Below are 26,623 nucleotides of genomic sequence, written 5' to 3'. Positions count from 1 at the left end.
CCAGGCCTTCCTGTTCTCTACCATCCTCTGGAGTCCATTGAAGCTCATGCTGACTGCTTCAGTGACTCCATCCAGCCACCTCCTTCTCTTTCGTCCCCTTCTTTTGCCCTCCATCGTTCCCAGCATTAGGCTCTTCTTCAGTGAGTCCTTTCTTCTCATTAGGTGGCCAAAGTATTTGAGTTTCCTCTTCAGGATCTGGCCTTATAAAGAGCAGTCAGGACTGATCTCCTCTAGGACTGACCGGTTTGATCTCCTTGCAATCCAAGGGACTTGCAGGAGTCTTCTCCAGCACCAGAGTTCAAAGACTTCAATTCTTCGGCGCTCAGCCTTTCTTACGGTCCAGATTTCACAGCCATACATTGCAACTGGGAAAACCATAGCCTTGACTATACACACTTTTGATGGCAGGGTGATGTCTCTGCTTTTTAGTATGCTGTCTAGATTTGCCATAGCTTTCCACCCCAGGAGCAAGCGTCTTAATTTCTTGGCTGCAGTCCCCATCTGCGGTGATCCTGGAACCCAGGAAAACAGTGTTCTTCACGTGTTTAAGGCAGAAAGTGCTTTTTGATCAGGGTTCTTCATGTGCTGCCACTCTTCAGTAATGTCCCCTTAAATTTCCTGTTCAGCTTGAGAAATAAGCCCAAATCTCTCTTAACATTTTTTTCAACCAAAGTTAACTGTTATAGAACATTATTTATGTTGAAGATTGTTACTTTTTCTATTTTTGCACTCAACTTACTAAAATAACATTGTTTCCTTAGAATTAGAAATAGATTTAACGTCACATTCCTTATTTCTTTGTGGCCTTCTTAAAGGTATTTATATGGTTCTAACATTTTTTTATTGAAGTGAAATTGTCAATTGTTACTTAGATAGCTGATTGTGTCTACTGGTAAAAAAACCACACAGTTGTGCAACCCAGCATCTCTCTAGAAACCTGACTGTTTTATATTTCAGATCTGAGTTCCTGGATTCCAACCTCTCCAGCCCACTGTTCGAGTCCTGCTGTTCCTCTCAGAGTGATACCCACTTTATCAACCCAAGACATGAAAACAGCAGGTATTGTATTCTTAAACCATCTTGAAAAAATTTTCCATAGTAAAATTGTGCGAGATATTTTTATTTTTTATTGGGAAAACTAGTTTTTCTAGATTTTTCTTTTTCTTTTTTTTAAAAAAGCTGTTTCGCAAAAAAAAAAAAAATCTATTTTTTACTCTATGAGGGACAGTGGACAATTTTAATAGAAATATGTAGGCAATAATTATGAGACCTGACTTTTGAAGAAGATAGATGTATAAAAGAATAATTTAAATAGTTATATGTTTGATGGGATAGGATATATTACATTATATTATTCATTGTGGTATAATTTTATGTAAATATATTCATATTGTTTTAACAACATTGGGTTTGTTTGCCACCAGATAAATTGGATTTCGGTGAGAATAGCTTGAAGATGATGCTGAAGAAACACCATGAAAAGCGCAAGCGGCAACCAGTAAGTTAAAAGGCAGTGAGATGGCTGCTCTTTAAGATTTAGTTATTACTACCATTTAAAGTAGCCAAGAAGGATACTAATAGGCCTTTGGAATTCCTTTCTCTCATGCTAATATGTACTCAAAACATCTTAACTGGTTGAATGTGTTTTATTCCTACATGTTCCAACCTAAATTTGGTTTGAGGACCAAAACTCGGAAGGGCTGTGCTTTTTTCTATAGACCTGTGATCCTAGGTCTTTGTATGGCCCTTACCTGAGCTGGACATTTGTCTCATCCCATCAAAGGGTGCTACTTCTTGCTGGTTTCTTTTTGCGGTAAACCTGATTTTTGTTTGCTCTCCTCTTTTCTTCTGCATAGAATCACCCTGATCTGATGACAGGGGATCTGACCCTGAATGACATCATGACACGTGTGAATGCTGGCCGGAAGGGATCTTTGGCAGGTCAGTGAATCAGATGCAGCAAACTTGTGCCTTATCAGTGATTCAAATGAAACCTTTTGCATTGCTCCAAAAAGATCCATGAGAATTAAAGGCTATATATCTTCAAGCAAAAAGGCAGAATGCCCAATACATGTAGATGTGTACAACTACAGCTGTTATGTACAACTAGAGCTGCATCTATTTGCATGTTCCTTTGGGATAAGTGCCACTGTACTTAGAATCTGCTTCCTGATAAGCATTCAAGTGTACAGTTATATAATTAAAGGGATTTTTAACTCTCGATCCATAGCAGCAATATTTATATTTCTAAATTATAAATTGTTTTTAAAAACTTTTGTAACTAAGCACATCTTTTGTCTCTCTTGTTTTAAAAAAAGCCTTGTTTGACCTTGCAGTCCTCAAAAAGAAGGTGAAGGAAAAGGAGGAGAAAAAGAAAAAGAAGCTAAAAGTGATTAAATCTGAGGCTGAAGATTTCTCTGAAACCCTAGGCAACTCTGAAGGGATCCCTCCTGTTTCTCAAAACCCCTCCCCCATCCCTCCCCTGTGGGATTCGCCCTCCCTCCCATCCGTTAAAGAAGAGTAAGTCACTTCCAAAGGGAATGGCAATTGTACATGTAACTCCCCAAAATGTAAAATAAATTAATAGTTGTAATGAAGCCAGTTCTAGCCACATAGAAATTGATCAACATGGAAAATATTTTGCTCCCACTAGCAAAGTTTCAAACTCAAGTCTGCCATACATCAATTAATCTGTTTTAGGTTGCAACCTTGTCAGAGAAATATACTATTTACAGTAAGGCACAGATACAGATTAGGTCAGCTTTCAACACACATTGCAACAAGTCCAATAAGCGAGAATTATTTGTGTGTGTGTGTATGTATGTGTGTATACATATGTGTATGTATGTATGTGTATACACACACGCACGCACACACATTGACTTCATATAAGGAAGCATAACAAATTTCTCTTGTTTTAAAGCTACAAATTGTGACTCAAAAAGCATCTAAGCCTGTTGGGGATAAGTTTGGGATAAGTAAGGGAATGATATTCAGATAATTGGATCAGTCAAAAATTTATTAGATAACCTCTTAGGTTTAATAGTTCTCCCAGATTACATTATTGAGATACCTTATCTCATATTTGGGTATCTGGAATAGTGTAAGTGAAAATTTGAACACAGAATGATATAGCTGAGTGTGATTGCCATGGTACTTGTTTAATGAGGTTAAAATAAACATATTTTCTTTCTTCAAGGCCTCTTGAAGACATCAAGCCTTGTCTTGGAGTGAATGAAATCTCCTCCAGCTTCTTTTCTCTGCTTCTTGAGATCCTGTTGTTAGAAGGTCCTGCTAGTCTCTCAGTGGTAAGAGTTTGTTTCCAGTTCTCCTCTCGGTGCCTTTCTAGATTTGAAATTATTCAGGCTAGAATGCTATCCTTCCAAATTCAGTGGACTCCTTTTGTGTTGGTCGCCTTTCCTCTTTTCTTTGCATTGTGGTTTCCCCTTACCCAATTGGAATCGGGCATTATCAGAAATTGAATTAATCAATAATATTCCCATGTGGAGATGGGGGAAGAAGGGAAAAATTATACATGGTTCCAATATGGACAATTACAAGCTAGATGGAAATTAGATCAAAAAATAGGTGTTAAGCAAACTGAGGATAATTTGTTAAAACAAATGAGAGATCAAGGCCAACAGCATATTAAGAGGTTGTATAATGTATTAGTAGAAATAGACTCAGAGACTGAATTGGTTAAGGATTGTATGATTAAGTGGGCACAAAATTTTCAGCAACCAATAATGTTGGAAACTTGGGAAAGAATTTGGGTGAGGAATGTTAAATTTACACAAGCGCAAAATATGAGAGAAAATTTTTATAAGATGTTTTATAGATGGCATTTAGACCCCAAAAAGTTGTCATGTATGTATCCTAATGTACAGGCTAAATGTTGGAGATGCGATTGTGAAGATGCCACTTATTACCATATATGGTGGACTTGTAAAAAAGTTAAAGCATTTTGGATTAAAGTATGGTGGATCATGCAGAATATTTTGAAAAAGAAGATTAAGTTTACTCCGCAGTTCTTTCTACTAGGAATAATTATGGATTGTACAGCTATAGAGACTAAATTGATTTTGAACTTAATAACAGCCACAAGACTTTTGATTGCTCAATATTGGAAGAAAGAAGAATTACCTACAATTGAAGAATGGACACTCAAAGTATCAAATCTGGCAGAAATGGCAAAAATCTCTGCTTACTTGAAAGACTATACACAAGAAAAATATATTTTAGAATGGAAAATGTGGATTGATTATATTCAAAATAAGTATCAGATAAAAAAATATCGAATAGCATATGAGTAAATTTAGGAAATATTTTGTATTAGATATATTTCTGAAGGAGAGGGGAATTGAGAGTGTGATTAAGTGTGGAGTGACTAGAGATTATAATTTAGGAATTATTTTAGATTATGATTGTTAGTTTTGATACCCTGCATTTTGTTCTGGGAAGTCGGGGTGGGGGGTGGGGGTAAGGGGAGGGAAATTGGGGGGTTGAGGCTAGAGATGGAGTGATGGTTAATGTACAGGGATTATTGAAGATGTATAAATATAATTAATGTAGGGTCGGGTCTGCCCAGTTACCATTTTAGAAAGGTGGGGAGGGAGAAAAGAGAGAGTAGGAGGTAGGAAAGAGGAGAAGAGGAAGGAAGAGGGGTAGAAGAGGGAGAAGGAAGGTGGAGGGTGGAGGGAGGAGAGGATGTAGATAAGAGAAGGAGAGGAAGGTTAGGAAAGTAAAAGAAGGTAGAAGAGGGAAGAGTGTTAAAAAGGGGGGTGGTGACTGGGCAAGCCCAACTAATTGTATATAACTGTACATTGGATGAGTTGTTTGACATGATTGTAAAAATAAAACTTTTTTATGAAAAAAAAATATTCCCATGTGGAGATAAGGGCCACTCTGATTTTATTTATTTGGCAGTTGAGTTAGCCATGTATGACTCTGAGCTTCACACTGAATGTCAAGCCATTCACAGTTTTTGTAAGGAGTATAAATTCTACCTGTCATCTTGTTTCCTTCAGCTGGAAGATAAAGTCATGGACTGGCAATCTTCCCCTGCCAGCACATTAAACAGCTGGTTCTCCTTTGCCCCCAACTGGTCAGAACTGGTTTTACCTGCCTTGCAATATCTCACTGGAGTCAGCAGAGGTGAGACAGGTGTTTTTTTTTTTTGTTATCATCCAAAATAAATCATTCCTTTAAAGCTGTAAGTGAGCAGTTACTTGGTGCTCATCAAAAATTTAAGCTAACTAAACAATTGTTAAACAAGTAATGCTTATGTACTTTGGTTGGAATTTGCTTATATCTAATCTGGCCTTCTTATTTGATTTTTTTTAATACAAGCCACTTAATGTCAAAGGTACTGTGTTTCCCTGAAAATAAGACTCTGTCTTATATTTTTTTGAACCCTGAAATAAGCCCTTGGCCTTACTGACATGGGCTCAAAAGCTCGATTGGGCTTATTATCAGGGGAGGTCTTTTTGGGGGGAAAACAGGGTAGCAGTTGTCAGAGTAAACACCTTGTTGATATCATACTTGTCTTTTTCTCAGATTCATTCAGTCAATCTTGAAGAAATGTATTCAAAAACTTTATTGCACATGATGAAAAATAGAGCAATATTTTTTTTAACTGGGTGTTTCATGTTGTTAAACCTGTGTGGCTTTAAATACTGTATTAAAGGAAATCTTTTATGCACAAAAAATTTCTTATGCCTGGAAGAGTTGTGTTACATGTTTCAAATGTTGTGTTGTACTATCAGTTTCATGCGAGGCTTTAAGTATCATTTTTTCTTGTGGATTGCTTTGCAATGGAAAGTCCAGATTTCCCAAGTGTAGTGATGCATCCAGCTACAGTTCATACGAGGATAGAAATCCATAGATTGAATTACAACATTTTTTGATAGGGCATGCATGACAGTTTATAGAAGAACACTAATGGGCAATGATCGAACTTCATATTTTCCATAGATTGACCTTTAATCTACAGTCTGAATGATTTAAAAATACATTACAGTCATACCTAAACCTAGCAAAATGTTTGTGTTACAGATGCTTCTTCCAGTTTTTCTCCTTTTGTTGAATTCAAGGAAAAAATTCAGCAGTGGAAACTGATAGGTAAAGTAGCTAAGCCTCCTTCTCCACTCTTCATATTAAATCTTGTCATCCAGATAGATTCGTATACATTTACTTTTATCTTTCCTAATTTCTGTTGTGGCGGAAATAAATATTGATATTATTTCCACACTTTTCCGTTCTTTATAGCAGAAGAATCAGCTGATGGAGGGTGGGGTATCCCAGCAGCTATTGTGTTGCTGTTGTAGTGTAAGTATTAGTGGTAGATGATAACCTGTGTGGCTTGTTTTCTTCTCGAGGCTCTTCCCAAGATCATGAGAAGGAGCTAGCAGCTCTCTTCCAACTTTGGTTGGAGACTAAAGACCAAGCTTTCTTCAAGGTGCGACCAATATTTATTTCAACTAGTATATGCCCAGCTGGTTTATCCATCATGCCTCATAGTCTTTTTTTCTCTTTGTCAGGACAACGAAGATAGTTCAGATGCTACCACACCAGTTCCACGAGTGTGAGTATTTACGGATTGCAGAAGTCTTTTTTAAAAAATTGAACTTTGCCTAAACCTTAAAATCAGCCTTGGTAGTCAACATTAAACATAGGTAGTCCTCGACTTACAACAGTTCATTTAGTGACCGTTCAAAGTTACGAAAACATTGAAAAAAGTGACTTGTGACCATTTTCCGCACGACCGTTGTGGCATCCCCATGGTCACGTGATCAAAATTCAGATGCTTCGCAACTGGTTCCTATTTATGACGGCTGCAGTGTCCTGGGGTCATGTGATCATTTTTTGCAACCTTCTGACAAGCAAGGTCAACAGGGAAGCCAGTGTTGCTAACTTAGCGATGGCAGTGATTCACTTAACAACTGTGCCAAGAAAGGATGTAAAATGGGGCAAAATAACAAATGTTTCACTTAGCAACATGATTTTTGGGCTCAATTGTGGTCGTAACTCGAAGACTATGTGTACAGTCCAAGAATATTCATGCTTGTACAGTTATTAATGAGTAATTCTTAGGTACATTTTGTGTGCAAAAGTAAAAATAAATTTTAAACAATTCAAAGAACTAGAACAATATTATTAGTGATTATCTTTTCTGTTTGTTGATTTTCTAAATGATTAATGATTTTCTAAAATTATGTTAATTTACAACCCCAGCATACGTAGAACACAGATGTCCAGTAAACTAAGAATAATTTAGAATTATATCCTTTGCATTTATTAATCCATCAAGTGTCCACATGAATTTTTCCCTCTTATCAGAGGTGCTTATAAATGATAGGCACTCCTATATTTATAATGCTCAAAATTGGTGACTTTCCTAAAATTGGCTTGCTTATATTTCCAATTGTTTTCTCTGACTTTCATCAATTTTTTTTTTATTCATATTAGTTTTAACAAGGTAGCCAGCATAGCTGGCAAAAAAATAAATCTTACCCTTTCTTATCATTATTAATTGCTGTTACTTGTTCTGAGTTTCTCTGTACAGCTAGTCTCATCTTATGACCAGTCAATAAGTGATAATTTGAAGTTAAGATCTAGTTATGACCCAGATACAAACTTCCAGTGCCTTCCCCCAACCCCAATAGTCATATACTTTCATTTTGGGCACTCAGCAACCGTCCCACATTTATGGCGGATTGCACAGTCTTGTGGTCATGTGACTGTGGTTTATAATTTTTTTTTTGGCGTTTACTTCCAGTTTCCTGCAAAAAACACCCATTGGGGACAGTGGATTTCATTATGATCACAGTGTTCACTTAATAACCACAGTGATTCACTTAATGACTGCCACAAAAAAAGGTTGTGAAATTGGGCATGGCGACCTGCTTAACAACCTGCACAACTTAAAACTGTAATTCTGGGCTCAATTAACGGTCCCAAATTGAAGGCTACCTATAGTCATTCTGATCACTGAGTCTCACACTGTTGTCTGTTTCAGAAGGACAGACTATATAGTCCGGCCTAGCACTGGAGAAGAGAAGCGCGTTTTCCAGGAACAGGTAAGGTTAGCAAGGATTTGGCCTCAGACATGTTTGGGAAAAGCTGCAGTTGGCAGGTACTGTTGCAATGGTTCTTAAGTGCTTTCGCCCCTTTTCCCAGTCTCCAATAATGTCATTATCCCTACGATAAAACTGGTCTCTGTTGCTTTGCACAAGTATCTTGCCAGCAACAGTCCAAAACACAATTGAGTCACAGAGAAGCAATTATAAATTGCTCTGTGATTCTCCAGAATATGCCCCAATTACTCCCAGTTTTAAGAACCATCACGCCATTGCTCTGCCTCCGTTCATTTTTTTCTCTGATTAATGGGATCATTGAATGTTCATTGTTCATCATCTGCATTGCACATACAGCCCGTGGAAATGCTAAATGCAGACCTTTAAATCCTGCTGATCACTGTCAGCCAAATCTTGGAATTTTCAGTGAAAACAAATGGGATATTTTCACGTTAGCACTTCCGATAAAATAGATTGTATAATTTTTTGAGGGGTTCAGAAGCATACTGGCAAGTACTTACTTCTTTTTCCTATGGTACTTGGTTTTCCCCCCTTCACTCTTTATTCATGGTTTGCTACATTTGTCAAGCAAACATTAAATCTCGAAGTGCTTCAGACCCATGTGAAAGTGTAACTTTTGTGGCAAAGAAAGGCTTCTACCTGCATATGCCTACTTATTATTGTTAATATATGTGTAATACACACACCGTACTTTTTGGAGTATAAGACTTTTTTCCTCCCTAAAAGAGGGTGAAAATTTGGGTGTGTCTTATACACTGAATCCCCGCTCACCTGCTGACCACCACCCTTTGCCTGTTTTCGGCCTCATCGCGTTTTCTGCCTCCACACGCTGTTTTAGACGTGTTCCAGGCAGTGGGGATCGCCACAGCACATTGCCGCCTCTGTGCCTCGCATTTTTGGCCTCTACGCATTGCGTTTTCGGCCTCCGAATGCTTCGTTTTAGACCTGTTCTAGGCTGCAGGGATTGCCACAGCACATCGCCGCCAATCACCGCCTCCACGCATTGCATTTTCAGCTTCCGTGCATCACATTTTCGGCCTCCATACGCTCCATTTTTGGCCTCCACGCGTCGTGTTTTCGGGCAGTTTCAGATGGCGATTGGCCACAGTGATGGTCTGTAGCAATCCCTGCAGCCTAGAATAGCTGATTGGAGGTATTCTGGGAGGCTGATCCACCCGCCAATCAGCTGCTCATGCTGAATCATGCTGCGATATTGTGCTGAAGCTGACCAGGCTATTTGCTATTTGCTGCAAAGATGCTAGCCAGATGAATACTGATGGATGCTATTAGGCAGAGGCAGATTTTTTTTTTCTTGTTTTCCTACCCAAAAACTAATGTGCGTCTTATACTCAGGAGCATCTTATACTCCGAAAAATTTGCTGTCCTATCTTTTCTTGTGAATCTCTTACTTGGGTGTCCTTCATCCTTTTATGTCTGCAGGAACGCTATCGATACAGCCAGCCTCACAAAGCTTTTACTTTCTGTATGCATGGCTTTGAGTCCGTGGTGGGCCCTGTCAAAGGAGTATTTGACAAGGAAACCTCTCTAAACAAACCCCGGGAACATTCTCTGTTACGATCAGATAGACCTGCATATGTCACCATATTGTCTCTTGGTAAGTTTTGTCTGCGTGTAAGAGAGAGAGAGAGAGATTCCATATGTGTCCATTGAATTTTGCAGTGGGGGGAAATGAGCAGTAACGTTGCAGGATAGACTTTAATTTGTTTCTAGTTTTAGAATAGAATAGAATAGAAAAGAATTTTTTATTGGCCAAGTGTGATTGGACACACAAGGAATTTGTCTTGGTGCATATGCTCTCAGTGTACATAAAAGAAAAGATACGTTCATCAAGGTACAACATTTACAACACAAATGATGGTCAATATATCGATATAAATTTTATAAGTTTTAAACTATGTTGTAAAGTCATCTTGAAAATTGTCTGTTGAAAGGTGGGATAAAAAGATCCTTGATATATTATGAGTTCAAGTTTAATTTTTGAAATCCGCAAATAAAAGAGCTTGGCTGCAAAGCCACCAAACACACACAGGAGATAGATATCAAGAGGAATGTATAGTTTGACAATGCAGAGTAGCCTCATACCATAGCTTTAAGAAAGCTTCAGAGGAAAGCCAGTTGCTTAATGTTACTTCATAGAGAAAAACAATATAAGTAGTCCTCGACTTATAACCTGTTGCTTTTCGACTGTTCAGAGTTATGATGGACTTACCTTCAGGGTACTTAACAACCTGGTTTTGAAACTCTGATGGCTACCTCCCACCCACCCACCCACCTAATTAAATGAATGCATTTTGGGTGCATGGAAATTTATGGCCATTTGCAGCATCCTGTGTTCACAAGACCACTTTTTACAATGTTTTTGCTAAAAACCAACATTTACTTCTGATTTTCAGCAAAACCGGCCCACACAAATCAATAGGATTGCTTAAGAACTGATACAAAAAATCATAAAATCGAATCGGTCACATAGGTGACCCCTTTACAACCGACGCTGTTATGTTATGTTAAATAAACCTGGGAGATGGTTGGCATATAACTTAAGGAAAAAACAGAAAGCACGTGTCATATGTTGGATAACCATCTGACTGAGATGGTGTAGGGTTTCCTGCCTGGGCAGGGGGTTGGACTAGAAGGCCTCCAAGGTCCCTTCCAACTCTGATGTTATGTTATGTTATGTTATGACGCAACCTATGACTATAATGGACAGATTCCATTGCAGTCATAAATTGTAAATACACGCACCTGTGTTTGTATATATATATATATATAGCTTAGCATTATCTGCTCTACCTGGCAATAGCTCTTCATTCCCTTAAACAAAGGTCTTTTCCAGCATAGCTTTTGGGGACTGAAGGTTTCAGGCATCAAACCTTGCTCTGTGTTGTAGAAAGCGTAATCCAGAAATAATTTTGTCTGCCAGGATTCACTGGCTCCTGAATAACAGACAGCAAAAGAAGGACATAAAGAGATTCACCCTCTTGTGTCACGTTAGTGTATAGCCTTAGGCAGCTTGAAAGCGGGAAGTCCCTTCTTAGCCCCAGAATAGGAAGATTTCAATCTTTTTATAGGAAACAGGTCATCTATTTGCATTTGAAGGAATGGAGAAGCAGGTAGAGAAGGAAGCTATCAGTTGAGATCATAACCGATCATAGCAGTACAGTGTTATTCTTGGAATCTGGATTGTCTGCATAACAAGAGGGCTGCCTGCAAAATTTCTATAGGGGAAAGGAGAAAAACTTAATGTTGTGGTCCGTCAGCAACCTACGGAGCTGGCAACGGAATCGGATAGCGATGAGGCTGAGGTGAGGCCAGGGCCATCGGGAAATGAGGTGCGGACTCCAGAGCCTCCAGAAACTGATAGTAGTGAGGAAGAGGAACTGGAGGAGCCTGTTCAAAATGCACGCATGAGAAGAGCTTCCAGAAGGCAAGAACAGCTCAAGCAGAGAGGACAACTCAGGAGTAGGGCCAAGAAATGATTGGCCCCTCCCATAAGGCTTAAAACAGACCAGCACTGGCGTTTCAGCTTTGCCGGAAAACAACGTTGTAGCTGTGTCTTCTGCTCTGTCTTCTGCTTCATGTACGCAACTTGGGCGTTCTCCTGGATGAACGGCTGTCTTTTGAAGACCACTTGACGGCCGTCTCCAGGAGAGCTTTTTACCAGGTCCGCCTGGTGCGCCAGTTGCGCCCCTTTCTAGACCGGGATGCCCTATGCACGGTCACTCACGCCCTCGTGACGTCTCGCCTGGATTACTGCAATGCTCTCTACATGGGGATCCCCTTGAAGGGCATCCGGAGGCTGCAGTTGGTTCAGAATGCGGCTGCGCGGGTTATAGAGGGAGCCCCTCGTGGCTCCCGTATGACACCAATCCTGCGCAGACTGCACTGGCTACCTGTGGCCTTCCGGGTGCGCTTCAAGGTTTTGGTAACCACCTTCAAAGCGCTCCATGGCATAGGGCCGGGTTATCTACGGGACCGCCTGCTGCTACCGAATACCTCTCACCGACCCGTGCGCTCTCACAGAGAGGGACTCCTCAGGGTGCCGTCAGCTAGGCAGTGTCGTCTGGCGATGCCCAGGGGAAGGGCCTTCTCTGTGGGGGCTCCCACCCTCTGGAACGAACTCCCCCCAGGACTCCGTCAACTTCCGGACCTCTGAACCTTCCGTCGCGAGCTCAAGACACATTTATTCATCTGTGCAGGACTGGCCTAGATTTTAAATTTATAGGGGTTTTAAATTGGTTTTAATATTTATATTTATATTTTAAAATTTGGCATTAGAATAAGTTTTTTAATGGTCATCTTAATTTGTATATAGATGTTTTATTTGCCTGTGAACCGCCCTGAGTCCTTCGGGAGATAGGGCGGTATACAAATATGAATAATAAATAAATAAATAAATAAATAAATGTACGTCTTTGTTCTTGTGGCTTCTGGACATTTGCCAGGAAGGGCCTTTGGCAGTTTGCCTAATTGGATTAAGGTTTGTTAGATAACTGAGGAATTTGTGTTGGGTAGCATTTGTTTTACTTTGAGTTGAACGAGTAATTCCCAGCTGTTCGAATAAAGTTTGTTTTTCCACGGACTAAGATTATTACTACCTACTTGGGTCTGGTAGTCCCAAGTTGAAGTGGGGAAGCCTAAATTGAAGTGGGGAAGCCTTCAAATAAACGGGACAAGAATAGCTCGAGAGTTACTACTTCAGTACTGGATTCTATCGGGACCCTGATTGCGCTTGGTCTTTTCTTGCTGTTTCAGTTCGGGATGCTGCAGCCCGTCTTCCAAACGGAGAGGGAACTCGTGCTGAAATTTGCGAGCTTCTGAAGGACTCCCAGTTTCTTGCTCCTGATGTCACCAGTGCTCAGGTAAGCTGTAGGTGTTCAAGCCGCCTTACTGGTGGCCTCCGAATCCCCATAAATGGGTGTTCCAACTGAAAATAGCAGCGCACTGCAACCATTTTTAAAGGCTGTAGTTTAGTAGAATGTGAGTAGAGCTGCAGATTAGCTAATAGAGTTGCAAAATATGCTTTTATAAATTTTTGACTATTGCACCTCAGACTAGAAGTGATAACATGCAGGGAGCTAAGTTACACTACTGCAACTGGGTTTTCTTAAAACCGAAGCATCCATTTAAAAATGTAGATATTAACAAGGGACATTTTCTATAGATTCTGAATATCCAGAGACTTTTTTGTGTTTTTTTCATCCATCTTGCCTCTTAGTTTCGAATGGTTTGGGTATCCCATTCCTACTTTTGGGGCATATTTCTCATCCCTCAAAACATTTTTTTCTGCACTTCCATAAGTCACTGATAGCTGGCTTCTAAATTAACAAAAAGTCTTTTGCACCCCTTAATTTCATGGCGACTCCTTTCCTTAGGTTAACACTGTGGTGAGTGGTGCTTTAGATCGATTGCACTATGAGAAAGACCCCTGTGTAAAATACGATATTGGTCGCAAACTATGGATATATCTACACCGAGACCGGAGTGAAGAGGAGTTTGGTAGGTATTGGCTGGAGGGATCTAACAGCGTTTAGTTCATTGTAACGTTGTCAGTTTGTTGCAAACGTGAAGTCAGCCCTGCATCCATCTTCTTATGTAACACACTCATTGCATTATAGAAATAAAAGAGGGAAAAAGCTGCTCTTTACCCCAGAGAAAGCCTTTGCTTCCTCAAATGGATTATGGATGTCAATATATGTTATAAGGTAAAGGTTCCCCCGCACATGTGTGCTAGTTGTTTCCGGCTCTAGGGGGTGGTACTCATCTTTGTTTCAAAGCCGAAGAGCCAGCGCTGTCCAAAGACGTCTCTGTGGTCATGTGACCGGCATGATGACGCCAAAGGCGCATAGAACATTGTTATCTTCCCACCTAAGGTGGTCCCTATTTTTCTACTTGCATTTTTATGTGCTTTCAAACTGCTAGGTTGGCAGAAACTGGGACAAGTAAAGGGAGCTCACCCCGTTACACAGCGCTAGGGATTCAAACTGCTGAACTGCCGACCTTTTGATCGACAAGCTCAGCGTCTTAGCCACTAAGCCACTGCATCTCCTAATTCTTGTTATAGGGTACCCCATATATAAAGAGTGTATAAAAATTGTATTCCTTCCTTCCTCCCTCCCTCCCTCCCTCCCTCCCTTCAAAACATATTTTGCCTCTGTTTACTATAAATTTTGCCATTGCTGAGGGGATGCCCACAATTTTTCTCTTGTTCTCTTTGAATAGCCATTGCTTGCTCATATTCATAATTTAAAGTGAAAGACTTATAAAAGCTGCCTACAGGAACGGGATTTCAGAGGATAGCAAGAAAGTGCATTAGAACATTAGCAGTTTTCATGTATGACTCATCTGTTCTAGGCTGGCAAATTACATCACCCAGCAGAGTGAGAATTCTTTGAACTACATGTGTATTTTTTAAGGAAAGGGCTGCCTAGGTAGTGCATGTCTCTCTCTCTCAGCATCTGTTTGAGAACTGCTGCTGATTCTTTCCTTCCAGAGCGGATTCATCAGGCCCAGGCAGCTGCAGCAAAGGCGAAGAAGGCTCTTCAGCAGAAGCCAAAGCCTCCTGCAAAGACAGTAAGTTGCCTTGTATAGTCTTTGGGGCAGAAATTTTCAGAAGAAATTTTTCTTCTGCTCTTCAGAAAGAAATTATCCTGCTCTAACTCTGGCTACAAACAAGTAGTTTGTATTCTCAAATATGTTGGACCACTTCTAATTTCGGGAAGATGAGTCTGCAGCAGAAGAGAATTCCAACAAGTCTCTGTTCCCTCACAGACTTGATTTGACACATAGGTAAAGTCCTAGAAAAACATCCCATCATCGTTCGTATCCATCTCAGTTCCTGGTCCAAGTAGTTACCTTTAAATAAAAGTTAAAGCGAGATTTTTTGAGTTACTCCTGAGCTACTTAGGATAAGGGGTAGGCAATAAAATTGGAAGCCACAGATGGTTCATTCAAATGTATGAATTGGTGGGACATAAATGGGATTGTTGTATTTTACTTCTCTCATGAATAATGTGGTAAGTTGCGGTCGAATATTATGTGCAAAACAGCCAGTGAAAAACCTTCTGTATATGATAAACAACAGACTAAGGATAGAAAGCTGTGGTTCCTTTTAGGAATTGTTGCTTTTCCACTGCATGGAGGAGTTGCTGCTTGTTTTTTGTTCTTCCTCTCAAACCTGTGCATAAGCAGCTCATAAAGACTGAGTCTGCTCATCTAGTGGAGCTCTGCCTATAACGATCAGCGGCACAGGGGTGGGATTCTACCAGTTCGATAGCTCTGATGATCAGTTGTGGTTCACTCCGACGATCAGCTGGGCCCGCCCGCCCCTCTGCTCTACTTACCTATATCTTCGCAGCTGATTAGCGTGGCAGAGTGGATTGCCGCGCCTCAGCTGTTTTAATTCCCTAGCACTAACGCAGAAGGTGGTTTTTTGTTCAATTGTGCACACACGTGTAGCATGCGTCTGGCGCAGGTGCATGCCAAGCGCACGAGTGCGCGCAAAGCATGTGATCACAGAACTGGTTGTTAAACCGATAGGATCCTACCACTGCAGCAGCAACTTTCTTGGTTTTCTCAGTTCCATCTGAAATTGTCCAGGGTTGCATGGCAGGCATTTTAAATTTGTTGTATCCTTGAAATGCAGAATTCTTTTTAGAAGATCCGGTGTTCTTTCATCATGTGAACTTGTCCAGATTGTCAGAGGTGAATGCAGTTTGTGTTCCAAGAAAAAAAACTCCTTTCTTGACGTTGTAGAAATCCAGCACCAAGGAGAGTTCGTCGAAAGGGGTGATCACCGGCATCTCCGAGCCCAGCCAGCTGAGCGTTAGCGATTCCAGCATGCCGCCAACCCCGGTAACTCCAGTGACGCCTACCGCACTCCCTTTGCCAGCAATGCCTATTTCACCCCCTCCTGTCACTGTGGTTAGCAAGAGTTTGTCTTGCGTTACAACAGAGCCAGCAAAATCCAGCCAGAGGTAATTCTCTTGTACATCTTAATAAAAAAGTTGGAGCGGATTGGAAATACCTCCAGGCAGAATAAGGATAAGGCAGGGGTAGGGATTAGAGAGCGTGCTAGACAGTTTAAACATGCAAAAAGGAGGGAAAATATAACCTGGTTTCTTGGTTACAATCTTCTGCAAGTGATTCCTCCAGAGCAGGGGTGTCAAACTCAAGGCCTATGGGGCCGGCCTGGAAATATCAAAGGGCTGGCAGCCACAAGGCCCGTTTTTGGCCAGCAGAATGCTGCTGGAGGCTGGGGAGGCCGAAAACAGGCCACATGAGGGCCCCACGGGGCCCGTCTTCAGCCAATTTTGGGCAGCAGAGTGCTGCAGGAGGCCATGGAAGGAGCCCCCCCTCATGCCCCGTTTTAGCCAGTAAAGTGCTGCAGGAGGCCGTTCAGGCCAAAAATGGAGCAGAAGGAGCCGCGTGTGGCCCCCAGTGCCCTGTTTTGGCCGGCAGGGTGCTGCAGGAGGCATCCAGTCCGTCTCCCCTCCCTCCTGCCCCCCCTCCACTGGCCCACAGAGAACCATGCTGATCCGGCCCTTGAAGAAATCCAATTTTGACACCCCTGCTTGCTCCAGGTGACCTAAGAATAGGGGCTGTTTGGAAAAACATTGTTGAGTCAGGTGGTCCGGTTTGTTTGAAGAACGTAGAAATATTGGCAGGCTTTCCAAGCAATTTTAAGTAAGTGTTTCAAATGATAAACTGTTCTTTGAACTATTGTTTTTTTTTTTTGAGAAAAGAAGGGCCTGTGTTGCATCACTGTGTTTTGAGCACTTGATCCAGTTGAAACTCTGTGTTCTAGAAGAAAGGTTCTCTTTTTTTTCCCTGTATACTCATGAGGATTTTCTTGTTTTGTTTCATGGTTGCATAGCATCCTTTTAGTATCTTCTCCCACCATGCCCCAGCTTGGGACGTTGCTCTCGACCACACAGAGCACACAGGCTCAGCCTGGATCTCAGCTGCCGACCCCGCGGAGCACTAGCCACGCTACTTCCTCAGGCCTTCCTCAAGTCCGAGTAGTTGCAGCTCAGACTAGCCTTCCCCCTCTGTCTCAGCCGGCCCAGGTGGTAGCAAAACAGCAGCCATCTCTCGCAGCCGTCCCTCAGATCCGGGTTCCTTCCACTTCTGTGCAAACCAAAGTATTCTCTCAGGTGAGTAACACATGCGAATGAGCACAGGTGTTAGTAAACTACCTTCAAGGTGATCTCTCCATCACTACTGAACGTAGATTCACCTCTGTAATTTCACATCGTTGAATAGCAGTTGTACACAGTATAATTCAATGCATCGGAACTAAGGTATCTAAATAAATTACTACCCCTTTACTAGTGCCTGCAGAAAAGGGGAACAAGTGTAGGTGCTTCCTGTGTAAATATTTACGGTAAATGACACCATACAGACTTCCATTTTCACGAAATCTTTGCTGGATCTTGCTGAGAAAGGCAAAATACTTTTGCTTGGGATTAGTAAGTTCTCTGGAGACAGGAGAATTCTTAACTTCTGTTGGAAGAAATCCCATCTCATTTTAGCCTTCTTTAACCTATGTTTTTCATGGATAGACTTCTCTTTCCATTCCATTTGGTAGAGAAAGGGACTCATTCTTAAACCTTGTGTTTTTTGAATGTCCAGACCATTGATTCTCAACCCTGGCAATTTTAAGATGTGTACCCTTCAATTCTTAGAATTCCCCAGCCAGCCAGTAAGACAGGCTGGGGAATTCTGGGAATTGAAATCCACACATCTTAGAAGTTGCTAAGGTTCAAAAATACTAGATCAGTGGTAGTCAACCTGGTCCCTACTGCCCACTAGTGGGCGTTCCAGCTTTCATGGTGCGCAGTAGGGATTTTGTCCAATACTGAAGCACTTTCCTTTTTTTTTTAATTTAATTGACTTTTTAAAAAAAATTCATAGCATTATTTAAAAACATTTCCATTAGGTTTTCATAAAATTCCCTATGACAATTTAAATTTCTGAAAATATACTATTTGAATCGCTTGCACATAAGTTTAGTTCACGTTACATAAGTGGAACTAAATGGCGCTATAGTGCAACCGCAAACAAAAGAGCCTCATCCCAGAATAGCTCACGCATCTCCCCCCACACCACCCAGCTATAACAAACAAGCAGAGCTGATAGCCGGTGCTCCCCCCAAACCCAATGCACAATGTGCGAGAGGCATGCGCAGACGACGATACATGGCGCATTACTGTGGAACCGGTGGGTGGTTAGAAAATTTTACTACTAACAGAGATACAAAAGTGGGCGGTAGGTGTCGTGTCCCGCTACTCCTCTGACGGCCGAGTCGGGGAAGTCCGTATCAAGTGTGCCTCTGCAGCTCTGCCAAAGTCCTATCAGAGTCATCAGGGCAGGCAGGAATCCAAGGTGTGACTTCAGCAATCCAGATTAGACTTTGCCCGACTCAGAGAATGCCAGAAAGCAGATCCTTTATATAGGCCATGGGGTGTGGCTCCATGACTCAGCACTTATCCAGGCCTGCCCCTCCCTTCCTTTTGCTGACGTCACCTCTCCATTCTCCGGAAGCGTGGATCTATCCATTGCATCGTTTCGTCTCCAGCTGTTGGTAATCCCAGCTCGTGGCTGGCTTCAGGCGCATATGCTATCGGAGGGAGGTTTGTTCGGTTTGTCCAGGCATGGTGCCAGGGCTGGGGGCTGGAGGCATGCCAGGACATTCTTCTGTACTATCAGCGTCCGGCAGGAGATAAGAGGGGCCCGGCTGCGGGGGGGGGGGGAGCGAGCGAGGCACAACAGTAGGTATAAAAAGGTTGACTACCCCTGTACTAGATCATACATGGGAGAAGATGGGGGATAATTTAACAATTTAAATGTCATCAGCAAATAGATTCCCTAAAGCAGAGCAACAACTATGAACAACTTCCTTTACAGAATGTGAGCAGTTTGTGTTTTCTGTGCTGCATCATTTGCGTTGCTAAAGAAAGAAAACTTGATTATGTGTGGGTCTATCTGACTGAATTTGGTTACATTAGCTGAATTGGGGGGAAAAAATAAAGGAAGTGAGTCATGGACTCCAATCATCTCTTAGACGTTTCCTCAAGTAAGTCATGAAACAGGAGAAATGTTCCAAGTGCATCTTCTTCTTATGCCTTATCTGTCATTGGACATTGGTGATCATGTTGGCGATCCTATTGTGTTTGGACATTTCTTGAAGAGTGTTGTGTGTTTTCCCAGATTCATATAAGCTGCTCAGATTCCACGTTCCAAATCATAGTTCTAGGTTTATCATGCTTCTAGCGGACAGGGACATTCTTAGCACCCCTGCCCCATTTAAAGGGCGCCCATATTTGGGGCCATTGTTTGGTTTTGCCGCCATTACCGTGATTTTCCTGGGAAATATATTACATCTCCCTCCTGTGCAAGAAAGGCTGCTACTGAGTTCCAAGGAGGGGAACCATTCTCGAGAGAGAGAGGAGGAAAGTTCTACATGCTGTTTGCTTTCAAGTTCAGTTTGTAAGTCCCATTCCAGAGTCATATAAATTAAATTTATCTGATAAGGCAACTACAGATATTAGAACAGACTATCTGTTTGCAGTATAATCTTCCATTTTCTGCTGCTTCAATGGCTTGGATGAATTTCGTGTTGCAGAGTGCTGTCTCTTTCTCCTTTCCCCCATTCTTAAAAATCCTGGCTTGTAGTATTGTTAAAATGTATCTAAAACAAATGGTAGCCACACTATATGTGCTTTATAGTCTGGTATAGGTTAAAAACAGATTAAAAATGAGTTAAAAATATAAAAAGAAAAACCTGATTTACTTTTGGAAGAGCTCTGTACACCCGTCGCTGCTTGTCCTCCATCTTGGCTCCACCCCTAGGAGAACCTATACTGTTTCCTCGGGAAATACATAACTTAGTAGTCTTCCCTCTGCTTTCTACACCGCTGTGCACACCCTTTCAAGTGGCTGCCACCACACTGTGTGCTGTTCTTCCGAAGCCGTTCTGACCAATATGGCCTCCACCTTCAGTCGATACTGATGAGCCAGCTGCCACTCACCAGGCCTGTTGATCCACGGGATGTATTTTGATTCCCTCCAACCCGCCGTTACAGCATAAAAGTCATACTAGATAGCCCCCCCCCCATCCGCCACCCCGTGGGATGCCCTCTGTGGGAGTTTCGGTCTCCTCCTGAGAGCAAATGCTTTCCCAGAGTCCAAGTGCATATTGGACTAGAAAGGAGTCCTGACAAGAATGTACATATTTCTGTATTTCCAAAAGTGATTCGGGGTAAGAGTGACAGCTACCTTGAATTTTTTTTGAGTTATGTGGAGCAATCGGAAACAGAAAGGAATGACATTCAGGCGTTATGCAGTTGTTATGATAATGACTTCTTCTCCCCCGCCCCCCTCTCAGGCTGTCATGACTGTTCCAGTGAAAGCTCAGACCAGCCCAGTCCAAGTACAGAGAACAACCGTTGCTGTAACTGGAGCAGCAAGTGTTACTGGGACAGGGATACCAGCAACGGCTACACCCATCCCCAAGCCAGCAAATAGTTCTCCGAACAGTGCAGTGCCCAACCCTTCCACCACTCCGTTGTCCTCCTCTGCCTCTTTATCGTCTTCCTCGTCATCCACCACTGTCCTCCAGAACGTCGCTGGCCAAAATATCATTAAACAGGTGAGGATCTGCACTCTGCTAAGGAATTACTGCAGGTATTTTACTGCTTACTGCGTGCCCCTAGGAAGTTCCCCAGTCACGCCTGATTTATTAAGTTCTTAATTTTATTGAAATAAAAACGCATAGCTCCATGTCCTTCTCACAGCCATAGCTCAAAAGGAAGGAGATGGTAGAATGGAAGAGGAAATTGAGCCTCCTGGCAGCTATGTTATAAATTAGGAAATAGATATCAGGAGGCTACTCAGTTTTGTGACGGGCCTGTTGCCCCGTTAATTTGCCTGGTTTTTAAAGACCTCTGAGCAAAAGTTTTATAATCACTTATGACCAGTTTGGCCTTCCAACCTTGTTTAGTTGGCATGGCTACACACAAGATTACCAGCATTGCTGGTATGGCTACGGACAATGCGACCAGTGTTTCTTAAAACAGAAGTTCAGATCAGTGCCTGTTTCTCTTTGCAGGTGGCTATTACTGGGCAGCTGGGCATGAAGAGCCAGACTGGGAGCAGCCTCCCCCTTACCACGTCCAACTTCCGTATTCAAGGCAAGGATGTTCTGCGTCTGCCTCCGTCCTCCATCACCACAGATGCCAAGGGGCAGACCGTTCTCCGCATCACTCCGGACATGATGGCCACCTTGGCCAAATCGCAAGTCACTACTGTCAAACTGACCCAAGACCTCTTCAGCACAGCTGCCGCCGGCGGAAGCAGCCCTGCAGGGAAGGGCATCTGCGCCACTTTGCGTGTGACATCAAGCCCCATCCAATCCTCGGACTCTCCCGCCAAGACCAGCACGCCCAACACCTCTGCATCACCCAGTCGTGCTGGACCAACTGTGGTCAAAGTGACACCGGACTTGAAAACGGTGGAGTCTGCCAGTTCCGCCTTCCGACTGATGCCTGCTTTGGGCATGTCCATGGCAGACCACAAGGGCAAAGCCATGACCACAATAGCGTCCTCGGAAGCCAAGCCAGCGGCCACCATAAGGATTGTGCAGGGCATGGGGGTGATGCCTCCCAAACCTGGCCAGACAATTACAGTGGCCACTCATGCCAAGCATATGCCCTCTTCTTCAGTCACCATACCTGGGGCTGGCCACACCTCAGCTGTTTCTCTGCCCACCATGACGGCTTCTGTCTCCAAGGCAGTCGCTGTGGTGTCAGCGTCAGGAACACCCATATCTATAGGACCAGGAACCTCCACTGTGCGACAGGTTCCTGTGAGCACCACAGTGGTTTCCACCTCCCAACCAGTAAGTAACGTTGATTGTCTAGAGACTCCCTGAGATGGGAAGGTCTCGGCATTGAAGATAATTCGTTTTGTTGCTATTCTGGTTTTGTCCGTTACTAGGAATTGTTTGCAAATGCGTATTTTTTGGAGTATTTTTTGGAGTATATATACCTTTCCCCCCCCCCAAAAAAAAAGAGGGTAAAAATTTGGGTGTGTCTTATACTCCGAATGTAACCCACGCAGCTTCTCAAAAGGAGGTTTCGGAGGCCGAAAAAAGTTTCAGAAAAGAAGCCCCCAAACAGAGCTTCAGAGGCTTTTTTCTGAAGTTCTGTTTTGGAGGCTTTCAAAGGCAGAAAAAAAAGCAAAGCACAGAGCTCACAACCAAGGAACCTGTTGCTAAAATTCACCTCTGAGAACAGCTGATTGGGGGTATTCTGGGAGGCCAATCCACCTGCCAATCAGCTTTTTTCTTATTTTCCTCCCCAAAATCTAAGGTGCGTCTTATACTTTGGTGCATCTTATACTCTGAAAAATATGGTATATATATATTGCGATGGTTTGGGTTTTTTGAAGAAAATTTGGGGAAGGGGGCTTGCAGGGGGAGAAGGTATCGCTTTCCTTTGGATATCTATCCCAAAGGTGCTTTTTCAAGAGGCAACTGGACTTTCTGTTTTTTCTTTGAAGACGCGCCTTCTCATCCAAGAAGCTTCGGAAGAGCTGAGGAAGCTTCTTGGATGAGAAGCGAAACGTCTTCAAAAAAAAAACCAGAAAGTCCAAGTTGCCTTTTGAAAAACCACCTTTGGGACTACCGTGACCTGGATGACTGAGAATCTCTATTGACATTTGGATAATCTATAGGGCAGAAGAAACGGTAAGAAATAATTTCTGCATATTATTTATTCGCCCAGGGGAAACTGCCTACCCGAATCACCGTGCCCCTCTCGGTCATCAGCCAACCTGTGAAAGGCAAGAATGTCATGACTGCTCCCCTCATCAAAGGCAACCTTGGGGCCAAGTGAGTAATGCAGGAGGAATTGGGAATCGTTCAGTAATGAATTTCTTAGAGCTGTAATTAGGCCACTGGAAATCCAACAAGAGGATTGAAAGTTCTGAAATGTGCTAATTCTTTTAGCCGCTGAAAACATAAAGCAAAACCTCTGCCTGTAGAATGGGTTAAACAAGTAGTGTCCAGTTTGGTGCTTTTTTAAGAAAAAAAATCTCCTGAATGATAGTGAATGTTGCCTACCATCTTTCTTTATTTGGCTATCTCCCCTCTAAATTGTTCAAATTCTAACCTGCTTCTATGGCTATTGAAATGTAATCCTCAGCTCCACAGAACACAACATTTTCAGAATGAAAAATTAAATACTGTATTTGTTATTTTTTCGCAAGTTCTTTAAAGCACAGGGGGGATTTCCTGCCTACCCCTTCAGCTATATGGCAACTGCGTTTCCCCATAAAAAGGTAGTGAAATGTGCAGAATTATTCTTTTTTTTTTTTAGCATTTTCCCCACAAATGCAAGGTCCATGTTTTGAGTTCAACGTTGATCCATTGGTTGTGACAGGAATTGACTGACCAGCTGTGGGCTAAGAATGATTGGCCCAATGGCACCCAGCCAGCTTTCATCCCTAAGTTTCCTGATTTTTAGCCTGGAGGCTTAAACCCCCGCCCCCCCCCATGCCAAATCAGCCTTCATAGTGAAATGGGCAGAATTCAACCGAGATCCTGGAAACACAAACTTTAAGGTAGAGGAAAAATGATGTTCCTTCCTAAAGCAGGTGAACATCAACTCCTTCCCTGCTAGAGATGGTACTAGTTTGATAAAACAACTGCTTTCGCTAGGTAAAACTTTGGGAGACACGCTTGTGAAATGGAATCCTTCCTGACGTTCTTGTAAAAACTATTGGGAACCTGGAGGCTGCAATAACTGATGCAAAAAGGCCTAGTCTTATCGCTTTCTGCTTCCAATCTCCCCCTGACTTCTGGATGGCTTTCTTTCCGCAGCATTAGCGGGTTGGGGAGGAATATCATCCTTACCACTATGCCAGCTGGAACAAAACTGATTGCTGGGAACAAACCAGTGAGCTTCCTGACTGCCCAGCAGCTGCAACAGCTGCAGCAACAAGGACAGGCTGCCCAGGTAAGGAACCCCATTCAATGTCTTCACGGCTTGGCTTTGAACTATCACCATTGCCTTGATGGTTGCAATTTATTTATTTATTTATTTGTGCCCTCAGAGAGTGCTTCGGTCAGAGATTTGAGGGGTGAGGCAAGCTTTCAGTAAGAAATTTGGTTTAATGACAGGCTTTTCCCTCTAGTACTGATATTTTCTGCAGTGTGTGGGAGGTTTCTAATCTCATTGTCCTGTTCTGTACAGGTGCGGATTCAGACAGTTCCAGCCTCTCATCTCCAGCCGGGAGCAGTCTCTGGCGCTACAAAAGCGGTATCCACTGTAGTGGTCACAGCAGCCCCATCTCCAAAACAGACCCAGGATCAGCCGTGAAAGCGTCAGCAGAATTATATATTTTTTTCCAACTGAGTCTTGAGTTCTCTCGCGCCATTTTCACCTGAGCGACATCTTGCTCAGGTGGGACTTGGCGATGTGCGGGTTGGTTCCCGATGTAACTAGCAGCATCTCCGGTGGTCTCTTGGGTTCTGAATAGGCAGAACCCACCAATACAAGCCCAGCTAGCGTAGGATGCTAGTGAAATCCACATTGAATTTTGAATGAGGAGGAGTCTCTTGGAATTATTGGCTCCTGTTGGTGGGAATGTATGTTTCTACAAAGGATTCTAAATAAGACAAGAAGAAGAAAGGGAGAGTTGGAAGTAGTGAACACTGGATTGGACTTTCTGCAGTCTGGACTGTTATTGTTTGTTCCCAATGTTTTTGTCTGTTCTGTGTGCGTTTAAGATTGTTTTTTGAGATCTGACACCACTTTGGGTTGATGGTCTTTCTTTCTGTGCGCAGGTGTTTCTCTCGCCTGCACCAGATTGCACAAGAAAATCTCATACATAGATGAAGTAGTTGTGAATAAAGAGAGTTAAATTCTTTTGTTCCCTCTAAACCCCATTTTGAAAAAATGTTGGTGGCCTTAATGGGACAGGAAAATCGCTTCTCAAAATCACAGGTGAAGCCAGCCTCACCCCAGAGCTTGGTGACCACTTACCTGCTCATTTTAGTGGAGATTTAGCCTAACTGTTGATTTTTATTGCTTTTTGAATAAAGATTACCAAACTTTATGAACAAATGTCTGATACCAGGTCGGCTATATTACCTGAACTTTTTTTGCTCTATAGTAAGCTATCATTTTTCAAAAGTGATGCTAAGCGCAGAAATGAATATTTTGTCTATATTTTTGCTAAGAGAAAAATGCCACTTCTATGAACCACGATAATTCTTGCATACCATGTTTGCAGTTTTGCATGGTCTTGTTTTTTTTTAAAGTCAGAGTTGCTAGCTATTAATGATGTCATCTGACATTAAAATCAGATGTTAATCAAGTGTATGGTACTTTATTGCCAAAAAAATGGGAATCCAAATCTAGCTTCTACTTTGGGGTGCAAGAATCAGAAAAGTTGGAAAAACGTAACAAACAATACACCCGGGGGGGTTTGAAAATGGCACTTCGTTTGATAACTAGCAATGAGAATTGTAGAATTTGGCAGACACCTGCCATTTTCTGTATATTTATTCAAACAATATAGTAAAATATTGCACATAATACAGAAGAAGTATTTTGGACCTTATAGGAGCCCAGAGCCGTTCTGGTGAGCCTGCTTGGCTTCAATCATGCAAGACCCAGGAGGAAAAAATAAAAGATGCCATTGTTTTCATGAATCAATCATTAACATAATTGGCTTGAGGCAGCTTTTAAAAGCATCCTTGCCCTGAAGTCTGAAAAGGTGTGTATGCATTGTTTTAACGGGCAGCTGACAGGTGCTGCATTCACACAAGGGCCAAAGCACTTTAAAAGAATTTTTGAAGTGTAAAGATCCCTCATCAACACTGGAAGAATGCACAGGCTTTGAAATAAAGGGATGAGCAGACGTTTATTCTCCTTTAATGGACCATCTCATTCTACCGTCTGCACACACCCTATATAGAACAATCATCAGGGTATCTTAAGATCCACAAAAGGTAAACTAATTTGCAACAGTTGGGATTTGCTCTTTGCTCTTTGAGAGGCAGAAGAATTTTCTCTTCTCTTTGAGAGGCAGAAGAGATATAGGAGCTCCTGCTTGAGTAGAGGGCTGGACTAGAAGCTCTCCAAGGTCCCTTCCAGCAATATTCTAATTCAAATTAATTCAAATTCTGCCCCGATAGCCATGAGGATCAACTTCTCATTAAAAAGTTTCTCCTTTTCAAGGTTTTTTAGGCCGCTGGTTTTGTCTGGTTGACCAGTTCACTTTTCTACTCATCAACCAGCATTTCCTTCTTGGCTGGATATTTTTCTCACTGGATTTTAAACCTTCCAGGTAGCAACATGTTCATTGTAATGAATACTTGGGATGATCTAAAGACCATGCAGGAAATCCTGATGGACTCACTAGGCAGTTTGCAGTAAATACACCGGTCAGTGATTCTGTAAAATTGCTAGGAAACACAATCCTCTGCTATCACTAACTTT

At 42.3% G+C, this 26,623-nt stretch overlaps 1 protein-coding gene across 3 annotated transcripts in view; it reads left to right on the top strand.

Moving 5' to 3' along the window:
- The window catches only part of NFRKB (nuclear factor related to kappaB binding protein), a 31,909-nt gene extending 7,088 nt beyond the window's left edge, over nt 1-24,821 (top strand). Inside the window, exons 7-27 of one of the 3 annotated variants that reach the window (XM_058194618.1) lie at nt 958-1,059; nt 1,425-1,498; nt 1,857-1,941; nt 2,337-2,520; nt 3,200-3,308; nt 5,028-5,154; nt 6,055-6,120; nt 6,378-6,457; nt 6,540-6,583; nt 8,018-8,078; nt 9,537-9,711; nt 12,870-12,976; nt 13,490-13,613; nt 14,608-14,687; nt 15,870-16,090; nt 16,990-17,269; nt 20,503-20,766; nt 21,226-22,014; nt 22,901-23,007; nt 23,998-24,133; nt 24,371-24,821. In XM_058194618.1, coding sequence (XP_058050601.1) covers nt 958-1,059; nt 1,425-1,498; nt 1,857-1,941; nt 2,337-2,520; nt 3,200-3,308; nt 5,028-5,154; nt 6,055-6,120; nt 6,378-6,457; nt 6,540-6,583; nt 8,018-8,078; nt 9,537-9,711; nt 12,870-12,976; nt 13,490-13,613; nt 14,608-14,687; nt 15,870-16,090; nt 16,990-17,269; nt 20,503-20,766; nt 21,226-22,014; nt 22,901-23,007; nt 23,998-24,133; nt 24,371-24,496 — 3,341 coding nt within the window. In that variant the 3' untranslated portion in view covers nt 24,497-24,821. Of the gene's footprint in view, nt 1-957; nt 1,060-1,424; nt 1,499-1,856; nt 1,942-2,318; nt 2,521-3,199; nt 3,309-5,027; nt 5,155-6,054; nt 6,121-6,377; nt 6,458-6,539; nt 6,584-8,017; nt 8,079-9,536; nt 9,712-12,869; nt 12,977-13,489; nt 13,614-14,607; nt 14,688-15,869; nt 16,091-16,989; nt 17,270-20,502; nt 20,767-21,225; nt 22,015-22,900; nt 23,008-23,997; nt 24,134-24,370 lie in introns of all 3 variants that reach the window. The other 2 variants (XM_058194617.1, XM_058194616.1) reach the window with 2 other exon arrangements.
- The last annotated feature ends 1,802 nt before the right edge of the window (nt 24,822-26,623 follow it).

The sequence above is a fragment of the Ahaetulla prasina genome, chromosome 9 (genome assembly GCF_028640845.1).
Source record: "Ahaetulla prasina isolate Xishuangbanna chromosome 9, ASM2864084v1, whole genome shotgun sequence".
Lineage (NCBI taxonomy): Eukaryota > Metazoa > Chordata > Lepidosauria > Squamata > Colubridae > Ahaetulla > Ahaetulla prasina.
Note: the sequence above shows the minus strand (reverse complement) of the source record. Positions and strands in the feature narration are given on the sequence as shown.